At 34.5% G+C, this 26,496-nt stretch overlaps 1 protein-coding gene across 6 annotated transcripts in view; it reads right to left on the bottom strand.

Moving 5' to 3' along the window:
* The window catches only part of LOC126765943 (adapter molecule Crk), a 155,976-nt gene that overhangs the window by 53,203 nt on the left and 76,277 nt on the right, over positions 1 to 26,496 (bottom strand). For 5 of the 6 annotated variants that reach the window (XM_050483686.1, XM_050483690.1, XM_050483689.1 and 2 more), the window contains one exon: positions 14 to 84. In XM_050483686.1, coding sequence (XP_050339643.1) covers positions 14 to 45 — 32 coding nt within the window. In that variant the 5' untranslated portion in view covers positions 46 to 84. Of the gene's footprint in view, positions 1 to 13; positions 85 to 15,939; positions 16,269 to 26,496 lie in introns of those variants that run through there. The other variant, XM_050483687.1, reaches the window with a different exon arrangement.

Consider the following 26,496-nt stretch of genomic DNA (forward strand, 5'->3'; position numbering starts at 1 on the left):
CTTACTAACTTACCTGTTTCGGTCTGACACATCGAAGGTATCCATCCTATATATTTATATATGTTATTCGTCAATTGTATATTTCTAAAATAAAATAAAATAAAAAAACATTATATCATTTTCATAATTATGCTTGTCTTTTTTTTGTAATGTTAAATAATGTCAACGGACGAGGTCGAGGTTTACAGGACCAAGCTCTATACCATGTACTTGGCTTAATTCGTATTAATATCACTTATTCAAAATAGACCCTAACATTAAATAACCCCTGAAACAACAACAGATAATAAAAGCACTTCTCCGAGGCAAGTTTGGTGATTTTAGCTTAACCGATTATTAGCCAATAGGTGTGTCACTACTGCGATCCCCTGCGCCAAATTACAGTTTTATATCTAAATTTATTGCTTGAACAAAGTTTCATTACATTATTTAAATTTTTGCTCAAGTTTTACAGCTCCCACAGATAAACGGACGGGCAGATGAAACGACGGACAGACAGTCAAACTGATTTACAATCGTCTCGTCAATCTCATCCTTTATATATGTACACTTGCAAAAAACAGTCTCTGAACACGCAACAATATAATCATACGAATAAATGTAAAAAATGTAATTGATTGGACATTTTCTTTTATAATTATTTCATATCAATATTATTTTCTGATTTGCTTCGTACAAGGTGCGTTCCAAAGTAAACATGGATCTAGAGCCCCATCTACATATATGTCGACTGGTGCGTTAGAATCAGCTATCTTTATCGATTGTCCAGTGAGAATTTCATGACATTTCATTTATTGGAAGTGAAGTTTTCGAACAAAGAGCCAACATTAAATTTTGTTTTAAAATTGCTAAAACTTTTACCGAAATGTTTCAATTGATGGAACAAGTTTCTGGCGATGATTGCCTATTCCGTAGCAGATCACACGAGTGGTTTCAATGTTTTCAAAGTGGTCGTGAGGACATTAATGACGATCAACATGTGGGCTAATCAAAATCCGTTATCACCGGAGATTCCATAGAAACCGTGCGTGAATTCATCCAAAATCAGCCGAAATCATAATTGAAATTCATGGAAGTGGAACTCAACATCTTCAAAACATCGATTTATCGCACTTTGACCAAACATTTGGGCTTAAAAGGTGTGTGCACGGTTTGTTCCGCACAAATTGACTGACGACCAAAATTGCTCAGAATCCAACATTCGAAGGACATCATTGTGACCGATTATTTGACCAAAAATCACAATTTAACCATTAACCACTCCCCGAATTCACTGATATGGCACCGTGCGATTTCTTCCTTTTCGGAAAAATGTATTTTCCCATGAAAGGAAAGCGTTATGCAGAGGCAGAGGCCATTCAAAAGGCGTGCACCGGCATACTGACGACCATACCGGCCAACTTGCTGCAAGCTGTATTAAAGCAAGAGACTATTTTCAATAAAATAAATTGATTTTGGCGAAAAAACCATTTGTTCTGTTTTTCTCTAAGTCCTGTTTACTTTGGAACGCACCTTGTATAGTTTATTGGCTACCCAAAGCGCATGGACGAGAACTCGCAGGATGCGATGACATACGTGCGGACTTATGGACGGATTTGTTTGTTACATTCACTTGCAATGCAAAATGGCTATAGATTACAGAAATATTGAATCGCGATCAATCAGAAAGATCGTCACCATGTCGCAGCACGGCAACAACAGCTACGATGTTTGATGGACTTTATCTAGAAGCAACGTATGTTTATATGGTGCTGTTAGATGCTGGATGTTCTCTGTTGAGGGGCAAAAAAGAGGTTTGCCGCACGCACACATTCTTCTTTGGATGGTGGATGGAGGTTACACCAGATCAAATCCAGAGATAGAACTAGAATTATACGAAGTGGTGAAAACCAATATGGTTCATGGACCTTGCGTACATCACAATCCCACTTCGGTTTGTATGTCTGACAATAAATGCACGAAACAGTATCCACGTCGTTTAATGGATATCCATTGTATCGGCGTCGCTCACCAGACAACAATGGCAGAACATTCAGCATTCAATTTAGAGGAGTGAATATCGAAGTTGACCACACATGGATCGTATTATATTCACCACTATTGTCTTATTCACAATCAAAACGTATATCAAATTTGAGTATTGCAGTTTAGTGAAATCTATAAAATACGTTTGTAAGTACGTCACCAAAGTAAACAAGATAGCGGTTATTAGCCTTGAATGGTTTTGTAAGATATTTACTTTCGAAAGAGTGTATTTCAACCCAGAGAATACAGTGCAGCCAGCGGAAACACTGCCAACAACAAAATTGACATTGACGAGTTTTTTCTCAACTTGCGTCAGTGATCCGTTTGCGAGAACATTGCTCTATTCGGAAATGCCGTGATTTTATACATGGAATGCATCATCGAAGAAATGGTTACGTAGAAAGCAAGGCCAACCGGTAGATGGACATCCAGGTGTGTTCCCAACTAATGCATTAGGACGAATTTAGACAATCCACCCGGAAAACTAGTATTGCTTCTACCTTCGGTTGGTATTGATTAATGTACGTGGTTCAACTTCATTTGAGTTATTGCGTACTGTGAGTGGTACGGTGTGTGCAACTTTTTGAAAAGCATATCAGCAATTACAATTGCTGGAACATCACTGAAATCAAACAATGGACGATGCGATAGCTACTTCGCATGCCACTGAAGGTCGCACACTTTTCGCGATGATTATTTCAACATATCAGCCTTCAAATCAGCGTCAATTATGGGTTATGAAATGGCATTGCCGAAGTACTTTAGCGTAGTACTTGAATCTAAGTATTTTATTACATAATATTATTATTTAATATTACTTAGTTTATTAAATTTAAATAAGAAAATGTCCATATGCAGGGAAAGATTGTTTATACTCATTTTAATTTGAAATATAATTTATAGACGCTTGTTTTTATTAAAACTAAGATTGCCAAATAAAGAAAGAGGAATTATAGTGAAAAAGAGGAACTTCAGCGAATCGCTCATATTTGCTTATTATCATATGGCAGCGCTGCATTTCCTCATAATTTAAATTATAAATTTCTTACTTACAATACCTGCAAAAAGTGTAAATTGTGAATTCGTTTAAATGTTTACAGTTTAATTAAATGAATTTGAAGGGGAAAATGTGCATAAATAGTGTTAAATGTAGTGAAATAACTTGTTGAATTTTTCGAATTTTGGAAATTTTTGAACTCTAAAGTAGAATCTCGTAAACTAAGCATTTGCGGTACCCATAATATAATTAAGTATATGTATATAAAATATATTTTTTAATCAGGAGGACTTCCTCTTTCCAACGGTACCTTCAGATCGCGGCGCCAAAGAAATCGGAATTGTGCCTCTTATTGTTACAAACATATCTGAAATTTTTGGAAAAAAAATATTTTAAACTCGGTCATTTCGACGCCATTTCCGATTACACCTCGGAAAAAAGATGCGCCAACGTGGGCAGGATAACTCCTCACAGGATCATCTTAAGCGAAAAGATACGTGTTTTAGTTAAAACCTTAACTTAGAATTTGGACAAAGAAAAAAAACTATTTGTTTGCCCACAGGTGGCCCTTGCTACTGCGATTCCCTGCGCCAAATTAAAGTTTTATATCTTGATTTAGTGCTTAGTTATGTCACTTTGTAAGTTTTCGGTTAATGGCGTTTGTGGGCGTGACAATATTCCGATTACGCCCATCTCCGAACTCGTCCAAGGAACGCACATATCAAGTTTCATCAAGATAAACGTATGGACAGATAGACAGTCACCCGGATTTCAACTCGTCTTGTCATCCTGATCATTTATGTATATGTATATACATATGTCAATAACCATATATCCATCTCGATTAAGTTTAGGTGATACGTACAACCGCTAAGTGAACAAAATTATGCTCTGTAGCAACATGTTGCAAGAGCACTGAGAGCAGCATTTGTTACACAAACATCTAACATAAATTACGAGTGAACTGTGTCCAGTTCGAACCAACTGAGAAGATAGGATGGTAAAACAATTCATAAATAAAGAATATAGTGAAAGCTCTATTAAATGAACGCCCTATTAAGCGGACATCTCCATTAACCATACACATTGGTGATTTTTATTAAGTACATCTAATAAGCGAACAACTCTATTAACTGGACAGAAAGACTGGTAACCAGACATTGAGAAAGCAGCCTTAAATTCGCTATTACAATGATATTTATTTGTATAAACATATTCAAAATTAAATCTCAAGTAAAATCCTTTGGATTCTTATACCGACAAAAACGTTTTCGCCTTTATTCTTAAATACGCGGACATACAACGTGACACGTAATTTTTATATATAAAGATATATGCTTATAGACGCCGCTATTCGAGCCACGGAAAAATATTTTAGAATTGCTTTTTTTGCTATTTTTGTCACTCAGGGATGTTGTGGAATCCAAGACGGAATTGCCTAGCTGTCAGAATTGCAAACCAATTTTGATTTTCAATGGTGTCACAGAATCTGTTTGGATATTCGAATCAGCTGTTTACTAATGTGACATAACTTGCAAATGAATACATTTGGAAGCAATCCTATTAAAGTTTTTAATAAGTTCTCAAAAATAGATTTAAAAAAAAAACGATTTTAAGAGATACATTTATCGGATGAATAAAGACGCATTTGGGTGTTAAATTACGTTTTGTAAATCTAATGTCTTTAAATATCCCGCCTTTTTTCTCAAAAACTGAATAACTAAGACATTTCGTGTTTTATACTTATGTTTTCCCCTATAGAAATAAAGATAAATTAACTCGAAATAATAAATTAACTTGATTTCTTAACTCACATTTCAAATCTGTGAGCGACTATCTTCTTGCTTTGTTTCTGAAAGCAAAACCGATAAAATTGTTTTCTTTGACACCCAAAACCGACACAAATTCTGTTTCGAATATCAAACTAATAATATCTGAATTTATGACACCTACTACTTTTTTTTATCGGTTTCAATTCTGATTCGCACAACTATCAGATTCCACAACACCACTGTCTATGTTTTCTGTGTTTTGCGGGGTTGCCACATTTCCCTTCTAGATGGAGGATCAAAAAATTGTTCAATTTATGATTTTAGCTTTTGCCATCCGCTTGTTTCGCTGTATTTTTGTCAACATTGCGACTTTTCGGGGAAAACCTTTTGAAAAGGTTATTTTCTACAACTCGACACGGAATAATTCTCGATTTTCGTGGCCTTCCCCTGTTTTTGTTTTCGTAATGAGTGTCAAGGCCTTTGGAACTTGGGGGGAATGTAATAAGTTAGCTGTCGCCGAAGCCACTAACCAGTATGTCCAGATAACGAGCTGTTGAGAGGTAGAATTAGTATCATGGTGGGACTCATTGCATGCAGGACATATGTAAGTTGGGTATGCCAGATACTATTCTGGATAAGTAGGAGCTTGCCTGCTGCAATACTTAGAACGAAATTGTTTCAGGCGATAAATCGAGCTTTTGTTCTGCGATTGGCGGTGTTTAGACTCCAAATACGTCATTCAGTGGCCATCGTTTTGCATTCTTTTGGAGGTTTCAAAGTAGTAAACATAATTCTGTGCGATTTTTTTATTTTTTGAAAATTTATTAAGCCCAATTCTTCTACAAATAATACATAATTGTAACAAAATTACGTCTATGATTTATATTTTTATTCCTTTTTTCTATTTTGTTGTTACGAAAACAAAAACACACTTTGGTTTGATTTGAACATTAAGATAACAATCAAATTAAGCAGTGTTTTAAAAGATATACAGTGGCTCACAGCTTATTTCATGCAGATGAAATTTATCAGTTTATATTGCCTTAAAATGGAAAATAATGACAATTAAAAAAAGGTTGATGAATATATGTATATTCTACAATGCTTTGCCAATATAAAAAGCAAAGTAAAGTATGTGGAAGTACAGTCTTACATCCACAAAGGCATGAAATGCAGGTGCCTTCCAGGAATTTTCGCTCACAGTTATTTTCATGCACGCTCTTGTCTATGTTATAGAGAAAGCCAGTTGCATGGAGAACGGTACTAGGCATTTCTAATCCTTAAAGCTGTCATTCAGTAGTAGTTTGAAACCAATTTTAGTGTGTTTTTATGTATCGAGTTCTCAGTGTACTACTTTCAGTAGAATGAGTCCCCGTACAACGATTGAGCAGCGGGAATTGGTCATAAACTATTTCAAAAATGGAAAATAACAGCGAAAATTTGCGGAGATAGCAAATTTAAGTAAAATATAATTGAGCGTTTCGTACATGAAAGTCACATTCAAAAGAAAGGCCGAAACGCATCAAATAAAATTTTCAATGAACGTAACGGGCGTTTAATTGTGCGTAAAATTTTAGAAAACCCGACGATATCAGTTCCAAAGTTAACTACAGAGATTCAGAAGGAGCTAGGAAAATCATTTTGTGCTGAAACTGTGCGTCGGGTACTACGTGGGAACGACTTTAATGCCCGAGTAGCCCGAAAGAAGCCATTCATTAGCAAAAAAAAAACCAATTAAGCCGAGTTGCATTTGCCAGGGAGCTGAAAACCAAGGATTGTTTACTTCTGGAACACTGTAATTTTTGGTGACGAGTCCAAATTTAACCTTCTCGGGCTCAGATGGAATGGCTTAAATGTGGCGGAAACCCGTTGTTAAACATGGTGGGGGCAGTGTTATGGTATGGGCATGTATTCTGTAGCCGCGGTTGGAAATTTGTTCTTTGTATTTTTTGACAAATCATTGTACCTTAATATTTTAAAATAAAATTTAATCCAAAGTGGTGAGGAACTTGGAATACGTCAAAATTTCCGGTATTATCAGGACAACGATCCTAAATACAACTCGTCAATAGTGCAGACCTGGGTAATACGGAATTGTCCACATCTAATGAATCCAACGGTGCGGTCACCCGACATTTATCCGATTGAGAGTGGAAAAAATTGGAACAAAAAAATTAGATAACTCCAAGCCACCTAGACTAAAATCTGTACTAAAAACTAGCAGATGTCATACTAAGTATTAAACAAGTTCTAAATAAATTATTTATCTTATTTTTAGTAAAAAAGTACACTGCATGAAATAAGCTGTGACATAAAATTTGTTTACGTTTTTGTTTTTTGGTTTTTTGTTTATAAGTTGTAATATATTGTAATAATTAAAAAATAATAAAAGGAGTGTCTTTTATAAACTACACATTCATATTAACAACGACCACTTTGCAGTGGCCAGGCCATTTTCACCGTGATACAGGAGAGTTACGATCGACACAAAGGATGAGGTCCAGATATTTCGAACGGGATGATATGTAAGTAGTAGCGAAGCAGCGTGAAAAATACTTCATTTACCGTCACATGAAAGGCACCCAAAGCCACATCTTGGTGGTGCATCTTCCAAACCGCGAGCTCGTATAGAGGCAATTTCGGCAAGACCGAGTGGCATCACCGCCACTTACCACCCTGACTACTTTTTCCGCTTGTGTTAGGAAAACGAGTTTACTCGGATGTTGTTCCTTGTAAAAGGCCAAGGTATTACACGTGGAATGCGTCACGAGCAGTGCGCACCCATCGACGGTTTGCCTGGTGTCAAAGCCTTAGATGCCCTGGATGAAATTTATACCGTACACATAACACACTTTGGGTGTTATTGTTTACGTTTGCTGCTGACTAGAACCAGAAACCCAACCAGTTTTCAAGCGCTTAAAATCATAGACGTACAGGAAAGGACCACTTTCCCAGAAGCATGATAGGCAATAGGGTTGCTTGAAGACGACGGCCGGGGGCACCGGCAAAACTTTCTTACTGAACTTACTGCTGGCACAGTTGCGATAAGACAAAGTGGTTGCACTGGCAGTTGCGTCCTCCGGATTACGCGCAATCTTGTTAAGTAGTGGCAGAACCGCACAATTACTATTCAAGCTCCCGCTGAACCTTGCAGATGAAGAAGAGCCCATTTGCAACATCAGCAAAAGTAGTAATGGCGGTGCATTGCTATTGCAATGGTGCAAAAATTGATCATGTGGGACAAATGCACAATGTCACACAAGCGAGTGATTGAAGAACCGAATCGAAGCTTGCATGACATATGGGGCAATCGAATTAATGGGAGGAGTGGTCGTCTTTCTGAATGGTGATTCCTGCAGACGTTGCCGATTATCGAGAGAGGTACCGCGGAAGACGAGATAAATGCAGGCCTCAAGGCTTCACTGGTGTGGGCTAAAGCAGAGAGGTTACAGTTGAATACTAACAACTCTTCAATGATCAGGAGTCTAGACCCTTCGCGCGAGGAGTGGTTGCGCGAAAGAGCTATCATGGCGCTCAAAGATTCCTACAAACTTACCATTCCAGTTCAGGCGCCTACAATTTCCTTTAAAAGTGGCTGTCTCTATAAATAAAATGTGAATAGTCATTATTTTTACTGTTAATACACAATTTATTTTCCCTAATAAACCTCCCGGCAATGTTAGTTTATTATAAAAGCCCGTGTATTCATTTATGAAAAGATTTTCTGGTCACTAACAAAATTGAATAATATTGTTTTTGATGTTTTATATTTATAGTTTTAATGTCAGTGTTATGCAACTATTTATTAGTTTAATAATTCCGTTATATTAAGGGTGGAGCCTGCTTTAGAAGCTTAGAAAAAACGATATTTTTTTTGCTTAAATCTCTTTAAAAAAAATCTAAGAATATGTCCCCAAAGTTATAGACGAGAATTTGAAATATTTTCGAAGCTAAAAGGGAAATAGTGACCGAGCGTCTAGCAGATATAATATATGAGCAATTGGGCAGAAAGCGAAAGCTTTGACGGGCGATTTTTCGGTTTTTCATTTTTACGATTTTTCTTAATTGGCGGGCAGAATAGAAAAAAACTAAACGTCGTATGAAATTGGGGCAAAGTTTATTTTCTTTGGCAATAAATTATCTTCTATTTAAAATAAAAAGAACTAAGGAAGTCAAGTTTGAACATATTTTTCAAACAACATAAAATCAAATTTTTTGGTCAAAAAACACTTTTTTTCAATTCTAAAAAAATTTTAACATTTTCCAATTTTTTTTGGAATTTTTTTAGTTTGACTAGAAGATAAATTATTAAAAAATATGGATCTCTTTGAATTTGTTTTCGACAGAAATTGCGACCTGCATCCTGCCCGCCGTCCGACAAATGCACATGCGAGATGCATCGGGCAATTGCTTTTCAAAGGTAGAATATCAAAGATTTCGTATCCGAAAACTTTATGAATGATGTTCAAACATATAACTATAAGCCCTAGACATTTCGGTTCAATCAATTATTTATTTCCCTCCCAAAAAACTCCTCAAAAAAATCTAATTTTTTAAGCCTCTAAAGCAGGCTCCCCCTTAAGGTTTGTTCGTTCATTTGTATATATGTACATATGTACATGCATAGTTCATATAAAATATATTTACGTAGTTTGCCTTACACTTTTATATGTGATTGTGTCGAAGCACTTTTGCCCCTCTGATTGAGGCGTCTCCAAACAAGCGTTCTGAAGGCGTCAACCGCCTCTTGAAAGACAACTGGCAAAAAATGGTTGTGTACCACTCAACATTTACTGCTCTGCGTTTTTCTAGTAGTATTGTTGTTGTTTTCTAGCAAAACAAGCAACTTTTGTTGGAAACAGCTTATTTTGAAAAACCCATACAGTCGACTGCTTTTTATTATCCAAAGCGCAAAAAAAAATTTACAATCAAATGTTCATGCATTATTGAATGTATGCTGGTTCATCGACGCTCTGTTGCTGAGTTAATCCACGACGAAAGTTGTAAAAATAATTGCGCAAAAATGTTTGCGTTTTAATTCCGTTTTTTGATCGATATGAATATTTTAAGTTACTGTAAACAACACAAATAGCGATGGTATGTTCGACTATGTATAACATCAAAAATGTCAAATTTTACGACAAAGTTGTGAGATGCCAGATTGCCACATTAGGGTTGCCAAATCCTGAAATATAAAAGGCATCCTACCTTTACCAGGTAGTGGCTAAGATATAAATTAGTTATAAACTCAATATAGTACAATTCTATTTATTCTTAATTCTATTTATTAATGAAAGCGAAAAAGTCTGAAAATGATTAATAAGTAAATTTCAAATATGTTAGAGATAATAAAAAAGTCTAGGTCATACTTAATTTTTAACAGTAATATTTATGGTTTTTAATTATAAACATTTTTAATTCAGCTCTATTTATATTCATATCGTACATTCGTTTTCATTTTCATTAACAAATATTCCTAATATCTTACAAACGTATTACTTCTAGGGCTGAATTAGTTTGCAATTGTTCGCTCATATTAATGGTCAATTGAAGTGTTTCAACACTTCAGATAAGAATTAAGGCTTAGACATTTGTCAATCTCTATTGAACTTTTTTCAACACTGCAGCACTTCTGTTATTTTGTGATGTTAGATGTTGCGTTAGGTTTGTTAGGAATGCTTGTGCATCGTTCGCCCATAATCCTACAAAGTAATCGTAATACCTGGCGATGCAACAGTCAATGCGATTTTCTGTGCGAAAGAATAGTCTTGTTCAGTATCAACTATCAGTATAATCCATGTATGTATGTGTGTATGTACACATACAAAAATTTCTGTTCTCTTGAAGTAGCTGAAGTAGTTATTTATTTTTATTTTTGATTTTTTTTTAAGTAATTAAATGTTCAAAGAGTTTTTGCACGAATTTTTAACACATGTGATAGATATAATTATTTTATTTATGAACTATATTGGCTTTTAACATAAAGAGATGATAAGCTTCAAAGAGTATGATTAAGTCAGATCAAACTCTCGTTCCGAAAATACAATCAAATCAACTCGGCTCATCATACCCAATTTCGGCAATCACGATCGAGTGAATGGTATGTTCGACTTCGGTTCATATCAAATCATATCAGCTTAGTGCGTTACGACGGTTGTTTTAATCGAACCAATCGAGTAAGGTTGATGTCAGAACGGAAGCGAGAAGCGATACGACGACTGAAGCGATAATAATTCAAGCGAAGATCGATGAAATAGGATGTCAGAGGGAAAGCGGCAAAGCCAGGCGGCTGCGAGGTGTGATTAACATCTCTTTAAATATATCCAATTCATTAACAAAGAAATATAAACAGTTAATTTGATACTGCGCCAAGATCCAGATAAAATTTTTTAACTACACAATTAAATTTTTCACACGGTGGAATAGGAATAAAATTTGTCCAATTTTTTTTATAGATCTGGTACAATTTTATTAAGAATATAATCGAATATAATAGAAAAATGTATAATAAAAATACAAAATAGTAAAGAGTAAAAAATAAACATTAATAATAGCCAAGAGCATTCAAGCAAGTTACTACAGCAAGTTAATTATTAATTTTGCCCTCTTGGAGTTGCCGAAAGCCGCTTTGGTGCTCGCTCCCACTTTCACAACTTTGAGCGATTTACATAAGAAGACACATGCAGAGCCAGATTATAGTATCGACTCTCGCTTCCACTCTGACATTAGCCTAATGTAGAATTGATTCCAACATGTGAAGCATACTTGGTTTAAAATGTATGAACTTTGAATATGAGCAGACGTTGGATGATTTCGATGCGCACATATGGATATAATATGCAGCCCCAACACGGGCGACAATTCATTCATAAAAATATGAGTACGATTTACAAGCAAATCATGTATAACAGAGATAAAGGATCCCCAACTCATTCCAGTGTTAGAGCGCCTCAAAATGAGCGTTCTTTTATAACATTAGGCATCATAGCCAGATCAGACACCAGTTTTGGAAAGTATTAATAAAAACATCCTACATTTAGAAGGATTAAAAGTTATAATGATTTAATGGTACATTAAAAACACTGACGTTTGATGTTTCAATATTTAATCAAGTGATTTAAACTTAATAAATGTTTGTAATCATTTTCAAGTGAAAATTAATACGATGATACAGTACATGACAAATCCTTTCATCAAATACTTTTAAATTTTGTGTTTATTTTAATTATTGTTTTGACCTCCGTTCACATTCACACTGACAGAATCAGCCAGTGCCAGTTTACACACGGGCTATTTTGTCACCCAAAGCGTTTTCTGTGTCCAAGGGGACGACGAAGAAAAGTGTCGTTCGAGCTCTGGTGGTACTCTTTGTATTCAAATTAATATATATGATATTTCGGATATTTGAATTTTATAATTTATTTTTGTATGTAATATGCATAACACAATAATAATAGAAATATTTTACAAAACTGTAAATAAATGTAAGAATAAGATTCTCAAAAATTTTTATTTAAATATTTAATAATATTTAGCAGTGTTAAAGGTAATAATAAATATAAATGAATTTTAATAATAATAAAAATGGAGTTACTTCTACTTTTTCAAATGTATATAAAAATATTAAGATGATTTTATATTTATTTCTTTTAACCACAAAAGTATTTTATTTAAAACTATATATGTAATTAATTCATTAATGATTAATAATGAATAGAAAAAAATGAGTATAAAAATTACTTCTCAAAACATTAGGAAATTCCCGTCATAAGTTTGTCTTTAAAAATATTATTAACGGGTATTTTAATACTTGTTCTACCACATTCATGGTAATTTCTTGTGAGCAAAATGTGAGACCACCATTCCAATATGCAAACGAATTATGCAACATGCTCTTAGTCCCATGTAGCTGAACACAAACATTTGAAAACATTTTATGAAATGGAAGACAAAAAAACTCGACTAGAGTCGCCGCAACAAAAGAAAATTTGCCGATATTTAACGACAAAAAAGTCTCCGTTTGAACGCAGTATAACGGATCAGTAATCGAATATGATAAAAAAATGTATTACTCGTTGCAGTTCTCTGGTACATACATACGTATGTATGTATGTGCATATGACAGTGCCGAAACAGAAAATCATTGAACATGCTTACTTACTTAGTATCAGCAAAGCCGAAATTATATTTTCCAATATATTGAACACACATACATACATATGTACATAAACAGACACATTCATTTACATGCAATGCATATCCAATAATAATAAAACTACTAGTCATACATTTGCAGATGAGATAGGATTAAACACACGCACACATGTATTGTATTGTACACTTAAAAACAACTTAAATATGCTGCAATATATTCAAACATATACACATACATACATATGTATTTATTTATATAAGGTAAGGTTTTTAAAATAGTATATAAGCAATGAAAACACAAAATTAAAATTCGAATGAATAAATTCTCTTTCCCCACCAGCGGTAAGGTTTGCTAGAAACTACAATGAGGTAATAACTAAGGTTGATTTCTCTGGTGCAGTATTTTTTCCCCAAAAAGCAGTGCCTTATTAACACATAAAATGCTTTTTGATTAATTTGTAAACTGACACAAGTTGCTTCACCCAAAATGCTATATCTCATTTACTAATAGGTTCCTCAGTTGCCAAATTTGTATACGTATCTTTTAAAAGTAGGGACTGACTAGAAATCATATAGATGGTAGTAGTAGTACCATCTTTGTATCAGCCACATTAAAGCGTGGACGGGTCCTCTCGTAATAAAGAAAGATATGGCCATAACATTGCGACTTTTATTCAACAATCCAATGATCGAACTAATGACTAAGTTACAAGGAAAACGATTTATCGAGAAATCCGTTACAATTTATGTCAGAAGTGCGATTGTCGATTAACAATAATTTTATGAAAATGACAAAGTTTAACGATCTGAAGATTCGAAAACTGAAAAAGAAGCTGGAGCAACGTGAAATACCGACAAATAGATTAAAAACTGAATTACAGACAAAGTTTAACGATCTGAAGATTCGAAAACTGAAAAAGAAGCTGGAGCAACGTGAATTACCGACAAATAGATTAAAAACTGAATAACAGTCACTGTTGCGAAAGGCCATGGAGGCGGAAAACATTTTTGTCGAAGGATATATCTTTAAATTGTAATTAGAGGAAGAGACAACGAAGATAGAAGAAAAAAGAGACTCTATGCTTTTTAACACTATGGACATAAACATGATTTTGCCTGCAATGTCAATGGCAGCCCAAGATTCTCGTATTTCCTCACAATTGAAAGTAACCTTAAAATAGCAGAAAAGCGTGCTTACAGATTTCGGAAGAGCGGGATAAAATTAAAACTGAAGTGTATGAATTGAAAGATCGTTTGTGCGAGCTACAATTAAATCGGCCAAATATATCAACAGCCTCTTCCTCCTTCCACCTTCCAGATTTTCCAAACCGATTTCCAGGAGTTTTATACAGAGATTAAGATGTTAGCTCTCTTAGCTTATGCACATGTGCAGTTCCTCGGAGACATGAAAACCCAGACCTTCGTTAAGGAAACACCAGATAACATTACGCAATTCGCTGCGTTAGCATGTCCAAAATTGAAGTTTGTGGAAACCGTTTCGTATGCTCTGACAAAGGAAACTGCATCTCAGGTTAGCAAACAAATATTTGAAGCTCATAAAGTACAATTCGAAGGTCACACCTGGGTGCACCAATTTCTTGAAAAAGAAGCAGAAACAACTGGAAAAATTTACAGAAACTTTGGTATATTTAAATGATTCAACTGTACAAAAAGTGGTCATACTCCACGCTACTGTGACCAGTCCAATAATTCGCTTGGACGTAAACGCAAAGCTGAGGAAGATGGAGCAAATGTTAAATCCAACCAATCGTTAAACTAAAGTGACCGACTCGAGGAGGGTCAATTACCATGTAATCTCTATTTCTCAAATGAACAGGAAAATGATGGACATTACCGTTAGTGTATATATAGGCTGATTTGAAGTTCCCCATTGCTGTTCTATTCTGTTTAAATACATCCCTAAACAAGATCATCAAGTCGCTAGCCGGCAGCACTTGCAACAAAAACATGAAGACGTGACCACATACAATTCAATCGGCCGGTCGGTCATCGATTACGCTTCCCCAATATGGTCGCTTGGAAACAGCAGGACAGATGGAGAAACTGCAATCCTTTCAGAACGCCCCACTCTAGACTATACTGGATGTCTCCTGATGTCTTCCATTCAAACCATTCCTGCAGTCACCTGCATGGTCACTTCCCAGGAGCATCAGGCGAATATTCAGCCAACATGTTGACGGCATACGCATCACAGTGGAGCTACCATATCAACATCCTCACTGACTCCCTACCAGTGAATGGCGTACTTGATGTACAAACACTACCCATCACAGAACAAGAGCTCGAGTTGCCGCGTGAATGAAGAGTGACCCTAGCGCAACTTTGTTCTGGGTACTGTAGCAGGTTAAATTCCGACTTATCCAGAATACACTCAGAAACTACATTGAGCAAAAAATAGTAAGACTGTTCATAATTTAGAAATTCTTAATTTATTCTTCAAAACCTATATCGTCCCTTTTAATCCTCGAATCAGTTGTTAAAGTCAATTTCCGGAATATCCTTCAATGCGCATAACGATTTACGTTTAATGTCTTTAATTTATTCAAACCGGTATCCCTAGAGCCGTCGCTGGATTTAGCTGGAAAGTCAAAAGTCACAAAGAGCTAAATCAGGTGAATGGAGTGGTTGCGGCACCATATTGGTTAAAAATTGGAAAAACTCACGAAGAACCAATGTAGTATGCGACGGTGTATTATTATAATTCAAAAACCAAGAGTTGTCGGCCCAAAATACCGGCTTCTTTTTGCGGATAGCTTCGTGCAAACGACGCATGACCAACAGTATTCTCTGTTGACATTTAAACCGGTCGGAAGGAATTCGAAGTGCATCACTTCGGTAATAATTCGGCAGTAACAATCGTTTTGACACCCTGATAGTCGCTGGTTTTCGAAAAAATTGAGTGATTTTGGAACCAATCGAGCTTTCACTTTTCTTAGGTCTAAATGATCCTTCAAAAGGGTTTTCACTGACCTTTCCGATATTCCAACGATGCCAGTAAGAAGTAAGTCTGTTGATCCTTGATTCTCAAGCACCAACTCCTTTATTTTATTGACGCATTCATCATCAGTTGATGTTGATGGCCGTCTTGGAAGTAGTTCATCGTTAACGCATTCTCGACCCTCTTTAAATAATTTGTACCTGATCGCGACAAACAATTATCACCTTAAGCCATTTTGAACTTTTCGGCACCAGAAATTTGATTCCGCACACAAAATTTAATAGAAATTCTTTGTTGGGAAATTTCACTCGGATTAACTGCGCACTTAATCAAATCCAAAGTTGTAGAAGACTGACGGCGGCTATGCAAGTTTGAAACTCTCGTAAACAGTTGATTGTCATTTTATAATATTTTCAAAGAAAATGGATAGAAGATAAACATTCGGTTGTTGGTCGACCAATTTTTACGAAACCATTTTATATTACAAAAACATATCAACACGTTATTTTTTAAACTGCATCATAACATAACACTGTGATATAAAACTTCTTGTTTGCAGTTAATGCGAATTAAGGGGCTATACCAGTGTGACGCATGAAAAATTAGGCGATTTTCGTGAATTTTTTTAAAAGAAAGTACTAGATTGAATGTTTCGACGTTCTATGGACGTAATAAAGTATATTTTTAGCTATATTAAAAAAAAAAAAATTTTACAAAAATATTGAAAAATAACGGAGTAATGTGCTGTCTGCGGAAGTGCCAAAAAAAAAAAGTGCCTCAACTGCTGGCATGATTCCGGTCGATTGAGTAGCTGAAACAAAAAAATTCAAAATGTTTATTAAACTTAAATATATTTTCTATACAATGGACTACGATCTTTGAAAAATATCAAAAATTAAGAAAATGGCGCCATTTTGAAAAAAAAAAATCGTTTTTTTACGAAAAAAATTGTCGTTTTTTTAATGCCAAATTGACAATTTTCAGCCAATCAAAAAGATCGTAGTCTATTGTATAGCAAATGTATTCAACTATATCCAGTTTTAATTTGAAGTCGATCGGTTAATTTCTCGTTGAGTTATAATGTCAGCAAATTTGAAAAATGTCGTTTCGAGAAAAACGCGTTTAAAGTTTCACTTATATATGTTTGCACCTTTGAGCGGTCGCTATTTAGAACGCTGCCATTCAAAAACTATTTAAAATACGACCTCGCCGATTTCACAGGATATTTTTGAATATATAAGCTATCGAAAAAAGCAAAACAAAAAAAATTTTTTTTTGAAAGTGTCACACTGGTATAGCCCCTTAACGCTGCAGTCTGTCAAGGCTATTACGATTTTTTGGATTTTTACATTTAAAGTTCAAACATTCAAATATTTAAAGAACGTATTTCTTCGATTTAGAAAGAATTTTCTACTTATATTTTTAATACTAGAGGCCCCGTCCACGTTTTACTGTGCCTGATACATATATAGTATTACTAATGCCATCTATATAATTTCTATTAGTTAGATTATAAATATTAGGAAAGGATATATAGCAATTGGGTGAAGCAACTCGTTTTAGTTTACTAAAAAAAATAAAAAAGCATTTCGTGTGTTAAAAAAACATTGGTTTTTGGGGGACAAATACTGTTGAACTTGGGCACCAGTGAAACCAACGGAGTCCAGTCGACAGTCAGCCTAGTAGACTGCATATTATGAAACGGTTCCCAAGCGTGAAAAGACAAAAAAAAATTGGCTGGCAAGATTATGGCATCAGTCTTTTGAGATGAACGTGGTATATTATTCATCAAATGATTACTGAGCCAGTTTTAATCCATTCCACTACGTATTTGGTTGCAGTTCTAGTCAACCATTCCCAATATTTAGCAATTTTATTATTTTTTAGGAAGGATCAGTTTGAAATTGTACGCATATACATATATATCGTTCCCGTTTAAATATTGCACTGCTTCGCAAAGATTTCTGTATCTCTAAAATTATAGTAGACCTTTTTATCAAGTAGAAGTAGAAGTAGTAGTAGACCTTTTTATCGACACTGACGGACTGCATTTGCGTCCTTCGCCCATAATCTAGCAAAATTTCCGCAATGCCTTGATGACGAAAATGTCAAGGCCAATTTTTTTTATTAAATCTGATGGGTCTGTCTTAAAAAAAAATGTGTGGTTCAGGAACAATCTGACGGGTTCTCCTAAAATAAAAACTGGCTGGTTCAGATGCACAATCAGTGTTCATACCAAATGAAAACATCCCTGCATTGTCCTCCTAACTCATCTAAATACGAATTAGAGGACAATGCAAAATACACTCAACTGCACCAACATAACGGCGAAGAACCCAACAAACAGAAAGACACAAAAAAAAGATATAGCAGGGCGGACGGACATACAAGCAAATCAGCATTGGCAGTTACAACAACAACATCAGCAGCAGCATCAGCTCATCAACGAGGGAAAAATTAACCACATCAGGTTTTTTTTTAAATTTATATTATACTTAAAAATAACCCTCAAGTTGAATAATAATTGTATAAACCCACACATTTAACATCACACTTGTTCGCTATAGTCTTAAATATACAAATTTGAATGGTTATTGAAATCTAATAATTTTATTTTATTTGGCACACTGGCAAACACAACATCGACAACACCGACAATCAGTACGTATAACCCATGTATAACCCATATATTTTTGAATTACTAAAATTTTCAAATTATTCTTACAAGAATTTTGAACAATTGCTTATGATTTGAAATATAATTTTTGCATTTATGAATTGTATTGAATTTAAGCATAAAGGGATAAACAGTACCGTATGTCTTTACCCTGGTTCTAAGTTACCTCCTCACCAATGTTCAGCCATATCGGCTCGGCGATTCTTGAATTATAAATGGTGTAACTAACACAACTTTCTTTTATATACTGTGAGCGTCAAAAATAAAGAAAACAGCAATTCTATCAATATTAAAGTGTTTATTACAACGCAGTCTTTAATACAATAATAAAAGTTTTATTATAGAATTCAAGGCTTACATTATAAGAGTTTAACTTGGTATTAATAATAGCCGTGTTTTATTTGATCATCACAAGCTAATAGCTAAATCATGAACAAATAAAACGCATTAAGCTTATTCCATATATTAAAAACTGCGTTGTAATAAACACTTTAATATTGATAGAATTGCTGTTTACTTATTTTCGACGCTCACAGTATATAGATTTACAAGGGGCGTTCCAAAGTAAACAGGAATCTAGCGCCCCCTGGCGGCACCATCTATATGTCGACTGGTGCGTTAGAATCTGCTATCTTTATCGATTGTCCAGTGAGAATTTCATGACATTTCATTGATTGGAAGTGAAGTTATTGCGTTTTAACCCTTTCAGGACCGCACTTAAACCAACTACCGGAAAAATTTTTTTCTTGATTTTCTGACTTAAAATGGCTCAATTTACCGCCATGAAAAGTTTTAGCTTTCTAGCGTGATCCGATCAAAAGATATTGAAAGTTGCTTATAAGCAACTTAGGGCGTTTAGAGCAGTATTTGAGTGATATAAATACATGCAAAGGAAAAAAATATATATACAAGGGATTTTTCTTTATTTATCATAAACATATAACATAAAATAAAACAATATGTTTTTACTTGGCAGCACTATGTGTTATGTTGAGCTTTATTACAAAACTGAAAACTTAATTCTACCGTTGGTTATTATGAAGCTAAGCCCGAGCCCTATAAGTGCCTAGTCATCAAAATTAGAGTTGCGCGTGTTTCGCTCAACTACCTGATAATTGGGAGAGCAGATGCGCGTGTAGCGCATTCCGTTAAGCTAAAAGTGTAATAGGAGTCTCAATTGTAAGTTGACTCCTAATTATGCAGACACTGATGTCAGCGAATTTATGTTGTGTGAACTCCTCCCTCCGAAATTCCAATCGTCCCTGATTGGTCTTTAAAAGTATGGTATATCGTTAAGACTTTTATGCCTTGCAACTTTCCTTGTCGGCATATGAATCGCCTCCGCGTTTTGAATAGTGATTTTGGCCATTTTTCGATTGGATTAATGCTGGCAATGGTCTCAGGCCGTGAGCTTCTAAGGCAGTAAGGTTTAAATTGTTAATTTTTATTGTTTCATTAAAAAATTTTACTAAACATGATCCATTTAGATGTCTCGTTACATTATTACTTATAGTTAAATTTCCTTGAAAGTTATTTAGTAAAATTAATCCTGCTTTTAGTTTTTCAATGTTTCTTACATGCTCAGTAATTGTAATAATACAATCCTAAGGTTTGTTTCCTATCAAATTTTTAATACAATTTTGATTTTGTAAATTTGTCAATTTGGTCTTGTTTGCATATTTTTATATTATTTATTTGTATACAATCATTTGCTACTCCATAGTAATTTTCATTACATTTCAAAACGTTTTCAAATATTAATTTCAAAATTGTTCCATTTTTGCTTATTGGTTTTATTAAAATGCACTTACAGACTTCATTCCTTGTTTTTGGTACTTTTATTCCATAAATTAGTAAATTTTGTTTCATAGCGATTTGAATATTTGCAAAGTTTAATGATTTTTCCAAAGAATCTTTCTTCAATAAATATGTCATTTATCTTGCGAGCCTCTTCATTCGATATTATAAAACTGTTTATTATGTTTGCTTTGGTAAGATGTATTGCTCTGTTAATGTTTTCAATTTCTTCTTTTATTATATCAATTTTAAATTTATACCGAAGTGTTAGTGAGGTTCGAAATTCATTGCTATTTTGTAATGTTTTTAATATGCTGTTGCTTACTTGGGTAATATTTTTAATTCTTTCAAAAACGTTTCTATTAATTACAAGCTGTTGATTATTGTTTTCTATGATTTCTTCGAATTTACTATTGATCGATACAAGGTCATCATGGTCGGGATTTCCCGCAATCCATTTCCATGCTGATCCTATAAAATTTAATGACCTCTTTACTCTATATTTTGGTGTTATATTGTTGATAGTAATATTAGTTGTTTTAATTTCTTCTGCAATGAATGGGTGCAAGGGATGAGAAGGTGGGATATTTTTTGTGAGGTGAGTATTTATGTCATCTAGAATTATGGAGTATTCGGTAAGGTTGATGAAGTGAAGGATCCTGTAAGTTCCAGACTACACTTTCCCGATGCCATTTTCGATGGTAACGATTTCGGATTGAGAGTAATCGAGTACTTCAACCGAAGCATAGCAAAGGATGTGAAGGGTTACGGAAATTAGTGATCTAAAAGAAAATATCATTATATTAGTTTCTTAAACGATCTTTGTGGACTATTTTGCCTGATTCTGTTTTACTGTGGAATGTCTGTTTTCCTTAAATATTTCTTCTTTGTACCTTTTTGAAAGTTTTGTTCCTAATCTTTTATTCTGTTTAACAAAAATTTTTTCTCCTGTTCTATAGTGAATAGTTTCTTTTCTATGTTTGTTATGATATTGCAGGTCCTTTTAATTTTTCTAGAACCTTCTTCATAGTTTCTTCTCTATTAGTGGCATTTGGGGTAGGTCTACCGAAGAATATGTCAACGGGTTTTTTTCCTGTAACAGAGTGAACAGAATAGTTGTATTCGTTTACAGACCATTCCATTAATTCGTCTAAATTTTTATCAGGGTGTTCCTGTTTTAAGCATCTCATAATTTCTGATATAGTTGAATGGAACCGTTCTATTTGTCCATTCACCTCGCTTTTATAGGGTGGTGCAGTGAATATTTTCATACTGAATTCATTTTCTAACATGAATTTTATTGGTTGAGAATTAAATGTCTTTTCGTTATCGAAAACTATAGCCTTCGGAACTCCAAAGTAAAATATTATTTCTCTTAAGGGTTTTTTTATACTGTCTATACTTTTCCCGTCTATTTTCTTTATAATGGCTAATTTGGAAAACTTGTCAATTGAAGCCAATACTTTATGTTTGTCTGTTGAGAAAATGTCTATGTAAAATGTCTATGTGAATAGTATGGATATTCTGGTAAGGGTGTAGCTCCCAATTTTGCATTGTTTGGGTGACGATCATATTTATTTTCTTTACAAACTTTGCATAATTTTGTGATTTTTTTGATTTTTTTCGGCATAGGGGTGAAATAATATTTTTCCAAAATCTGTAGCTTATTTTCTTTTTCATTTCTGTGAGCACGATTATATTCCTCGATTACTATTTTATCTTGGGTCTTGGTATTAGTAATATCTTCGACTACTATTTGTGTCAAACGAATTTTGTAATTTGCGAAATGTAGAGGGTAGATTGATTGGATTTTTGACATAATGGCCTCTGTTGTTTTTATACCATTAATTACCGATAGATTAAGATATTTATTTAACCCTATAACCGGCCAATTTTTTTTCGAGTAAAAAAAAATATTTTTTTATAGTTTTTGGCTAAATAAAACATAAGTTAATGTTAAAAGGTTAAAAAAAAATCTAAACTTTCCTTCCAGGTGAGAAAATATGATGACCGCCAAAAGGCGGACCTGCCTGGTAACGTAATAAAAAACATTTATTAGAGGATGATTTTACTTGAAATTTTATTCAGTTCTTTTTATTGTTTTGATGATAAATTTGAAAACATTTGTTATTGTTTGAGAGGCACAGATTTAATTTACACTTAGTACAATACATTTGTGTTTCGGAGTTACATCCCGGAAGTTTGCATACTTTTTTGCCGCTGCGGCTCAAAACGTCAGGCATATATCCATCAAAACGAATGTCATCGGGTGGATAATACGATTTCTTCAATTTTTGTATTTGTGGACTTTGGCTCTGAGGTCTACCGACAGCTCTTTTGGCGTAGGTCTCCTCATAACGACAAAGTACATCAGCCACTTCAATATGAAAATTTGGTAATTTTTTATGATAAATATCTTTACAGTTAATTCCATGAAAACGCTGAAAAAGGAGGTATGAATTTACTATCGACATATCAATTAAGTGATAAAATAAACGCAAAGACCATTTTTTGGTCTTAACTCTGATGTGATAGCGACCAAGTAAACTGTCCATCAAATCAACACCACCCATATGGCGGTTATATTCTTTAATTATATTAGGACAGTCTACATCGACGTAGGACTTATTTTTCCGATCATAACGGCATATTTTTAAGGGTTGTGAATTGCTGTTTAGTGTTTTAAATGGCTTAATTCCAGCATACGTGGATACCAGTCGTACATATTTTGTATCCTTCCATTGAACACAAGATATGTCTACTCCAAAGGCACGGCCAACAAACTCCTCTGAGTATCCACGTTCTTTATCTTTTTATTCCACTTCCTTTGTCAGCTTGCAGTTGGGTATTCTGTTAGATCGGACGGTTCCTAATGCATAAATTCCTCTGCTTCGTAAATAAACAAGAAGTGTCAGAGAGGTATAAAAATTATCAAAGTACAATATGTGGTTTTTGAAATCTGGAATTGTACTTGACAACCTTATGACTACATTGGCTGTTGATCCTAAATCAGGAGTATTGGGTATTACTTTATTATCGCCAGCTCCTTTGTATACTTCAAATCTGTACGAAAAGCCATTCGAGTCACAAAAAACAAAAAGTTTCATGCCTATTTATGGGGCTTTGCGGCCATATATTGTCGAAATTTTGTCAACATTTTTGTTGAACACATTTGTTCATCAATGCACAACCGAGCTGTTTTTGGCACAGAATCAAATTGCATATTAAGTCTATCAATAAGTGAACGAATTTTATACAGTTCATCAAATCCTGCTTCCTGTGGTTTTTTAATTTTTTTTGTGTCATTGAAGTGAAGATATTTACTGATTGAAAAGAACTGTTTGGAAGTCATTGCGTTTCTAACTGGCTCGAAAGAATGTTTGGACCAGTAACTCTCGACACTGGGATATCGGTACACAGACATATAAATCAAAATTCCGATATATTTTATTAAATCACACGATGTCAAAGTAAAGTTTGTAGAAACATCTTGCTGTTTTGCATACAAATTGCTCTGATACACAATTTCATTTTGCAAGTCATCGTTGAAAAAATAATTAAAGCAACGGAATGGTGTGGTTAATTCTTTGAATTGTTGCGGCAATTCCTTGTCTCCTTGAAAAACTACATCATTTTTTTCAAGTTCAAGAAATTTTTTTTCCATAAAATTTTTCTGAACTCTGGATTTTGGAGATAAATATCTTTTATATTTCCGCTAAACCCCCCCGCATTGGATACTACAGGACTTTCACCAGCTTCAGTTTCTGGTAGAGGGGATCGTGCCCTTTTCGTTTTTGTTTTTGTTTTCCCAGGTTTTGATGGTAAAGACTCGTCAGATTGCTCCACATTGTTATGCACTTCTGCCAGATGTTCTTCTGAGTTTCTAAAGATATTTTCAAAATCGTTGTTTTCTGCATTATCCCACTCTTTTTGAAATGTTGCAATATTTACGTTTGGTAATTGAAAGTCTGGGTCTTCCAAATCATCATTATCGTCGTCGAAATCGTCTTCTGAATCTGCGCCATCCACCGATTCAGCCATGAGTTCTTCAATTTCCTCATCCATTAATTTTGAGAAATCAAAATTTTTTCTTTGTGAAAACATTTTCAAACTGCTAATTGTTTCCCAGAATGTTTAAAACCCAAAAATGTTTAAAGAAAAATGAAATGATAAGGAAAATGGACTAGAGCCACGTGTATGCAAAATTTGCTTTTAACCGGCAGATCCGCCTTTAGACGGTGTTGAATTTTCACCGGCTACAAACAAAGTTTTGCTAAAAACTTAACAACAAAGCACAAAACATAAAAGACTATATATTTACCTATATGTGAAAAATTTTGTTCACGCAAATCATGAATTTTAACGATTTTATACTATTTTAAAAACTCCTTTTGATACACAAATAATTATTTTACACACTTTGTCAAAAAATTGACTTTAGCACTCAACGATTTGCAACCAAATGACGAATGCTTACTGTAATTCGTTTCAACAAGAGAATTGTGTTGTTGTCTGCTGATATTTACTGTTAGAACAGAGATTTGAAATATAAGAGCTGCATAGCAACATATTAATTATACACCGTCTAAAGGCAAGCTCGCCGGTTACAGGGTTAAAAGCGATTTTAGCGATTCTTCATTGTAGGTTGTTTCAGTTATTAGGTGCCTACGTAGGTACGTAGGGAAAACTATGTCGAATTTGTATGAATTTTTGGAATCTTCTGATATGAAAATTTGGTTTTTGAAGACATTAATGGGTATTTCTACTGAAGAAATTAAATTTTCGGAAGAGCTGGCACTACTGTGGACAGTCATTGAATTTAAATTAGCGATTGGTGGTCGTGAGAGTAGATCTGCGACGATGTTTGTGCTGCCTGGTTTATAAATGATTTCGTGATTATACTCGTATTCTTCCAATTGTGCTTTCCATCTTTTCATTTTTGCATTTGTATTTTTGTTGCTGAGAGCAAAGGTCAATGGTTGGTGATCAGTGTAAATCTTAACCTTTTTTGATCCGTATAGGAAGCATTTCTGGGACTGTAGAGCCCAAATTATTGCCAACATTTCTTTTTAATTGGTGGCAAAAGTTTCCTCTGCTCTGCTTAGAGTTCTTGACAGAAAGGATATTGGCCTACCGTCTTGGGAGAGTACGGCTCCTAAAGCGTAATTTGAAGCATCCGTGGTAAGCTCAAAAGCTTTTTCGAAATCTGGATAGTGAAGTATAAAATCATCTGATGTCAAGCAATATTTCAGGTCTTTAAAAGCTTCTACTTGTTGTGCTGTTAAATTTAAAAGTGTATTTTTAGACTGATTTTTGGAAACTCTTCCTAGCTCTTCTCTCAGTATTTCAGTCAGGGGTTTTGCAATTTGTGCATACGCTTTTATAAATCTGCGATAATGTCCCTTCATTCCTAAAAAGGAGCGTAAATCATGGACAGTTTTGGGCCGTGGAAAATTTATTATAGCTTCTATCTTTTTTTGTGTTGTGCGAATTCCATTTTGGCCAACTATTAAACCGACAAATTCGATTTCCTTTTTGATAAATTCACATTTATCGAACTGTACCTTTAAATGCGCTTTTTCGAGAGTGTCAAATATAATTTTAAGACTTTTAAAATGATCTTCTTTACTTTTGCTAAAGATAATTATGTCGTCGACATAAACGTAGCACCGAACGCCGATGTGTTTTCGTAGCACATCGTCCAAAGTGCGTTGGAAAATGGCAGGCGCATTTCTTAAGCCGAATGGAAGTCGAGTAAATTCGAATTTCCCATTGGCAATGGAGAAGGCGGTATTCCCAATATCTGCTTCGTTAAGAGCAATCTGATGGAATCCACTTTTAGGGTCAATTGTAGAAAAATATTTATTTGATCCTAGATTAGTTAGAATAGTAGTAATATCTGGAATGGGATATTTATCTGCTATGGTATCCTCGTTCAATTTACGATAGTCGATTACCATACGGAATTTTTTCAATCCTGAGGCGTCTTCTTTCTTCGGTACGAGCCATACCGGAGAATTGTAGGGAGATTTCGATGGTCGAATAATGCCATCTTTAAGTAATTCCTCAATTTGTTTGTCTATTTCTTTTTTTAAAGGCATTGGATACGGGTAAG

Source organism: Bactrocera neohumeralis, unplaced genomic scaffold (assembly GCF_024586455.1).
Source record: "Bactrocera neohumeralis isolate Rockhampton unplaced genomic scaffold, APGP_CSIRO_Bneo_wtdbg2-racon-allhic-juicebox.fasta_v2 cluster11, whole genome shotgun sequence".
Lineage (NCBI taxonomy): Eukaryota > Metazoa > Arthropoda > Insecta > Diptera > Tephritidae > Bactrocera > Bactrocera neohumeralis.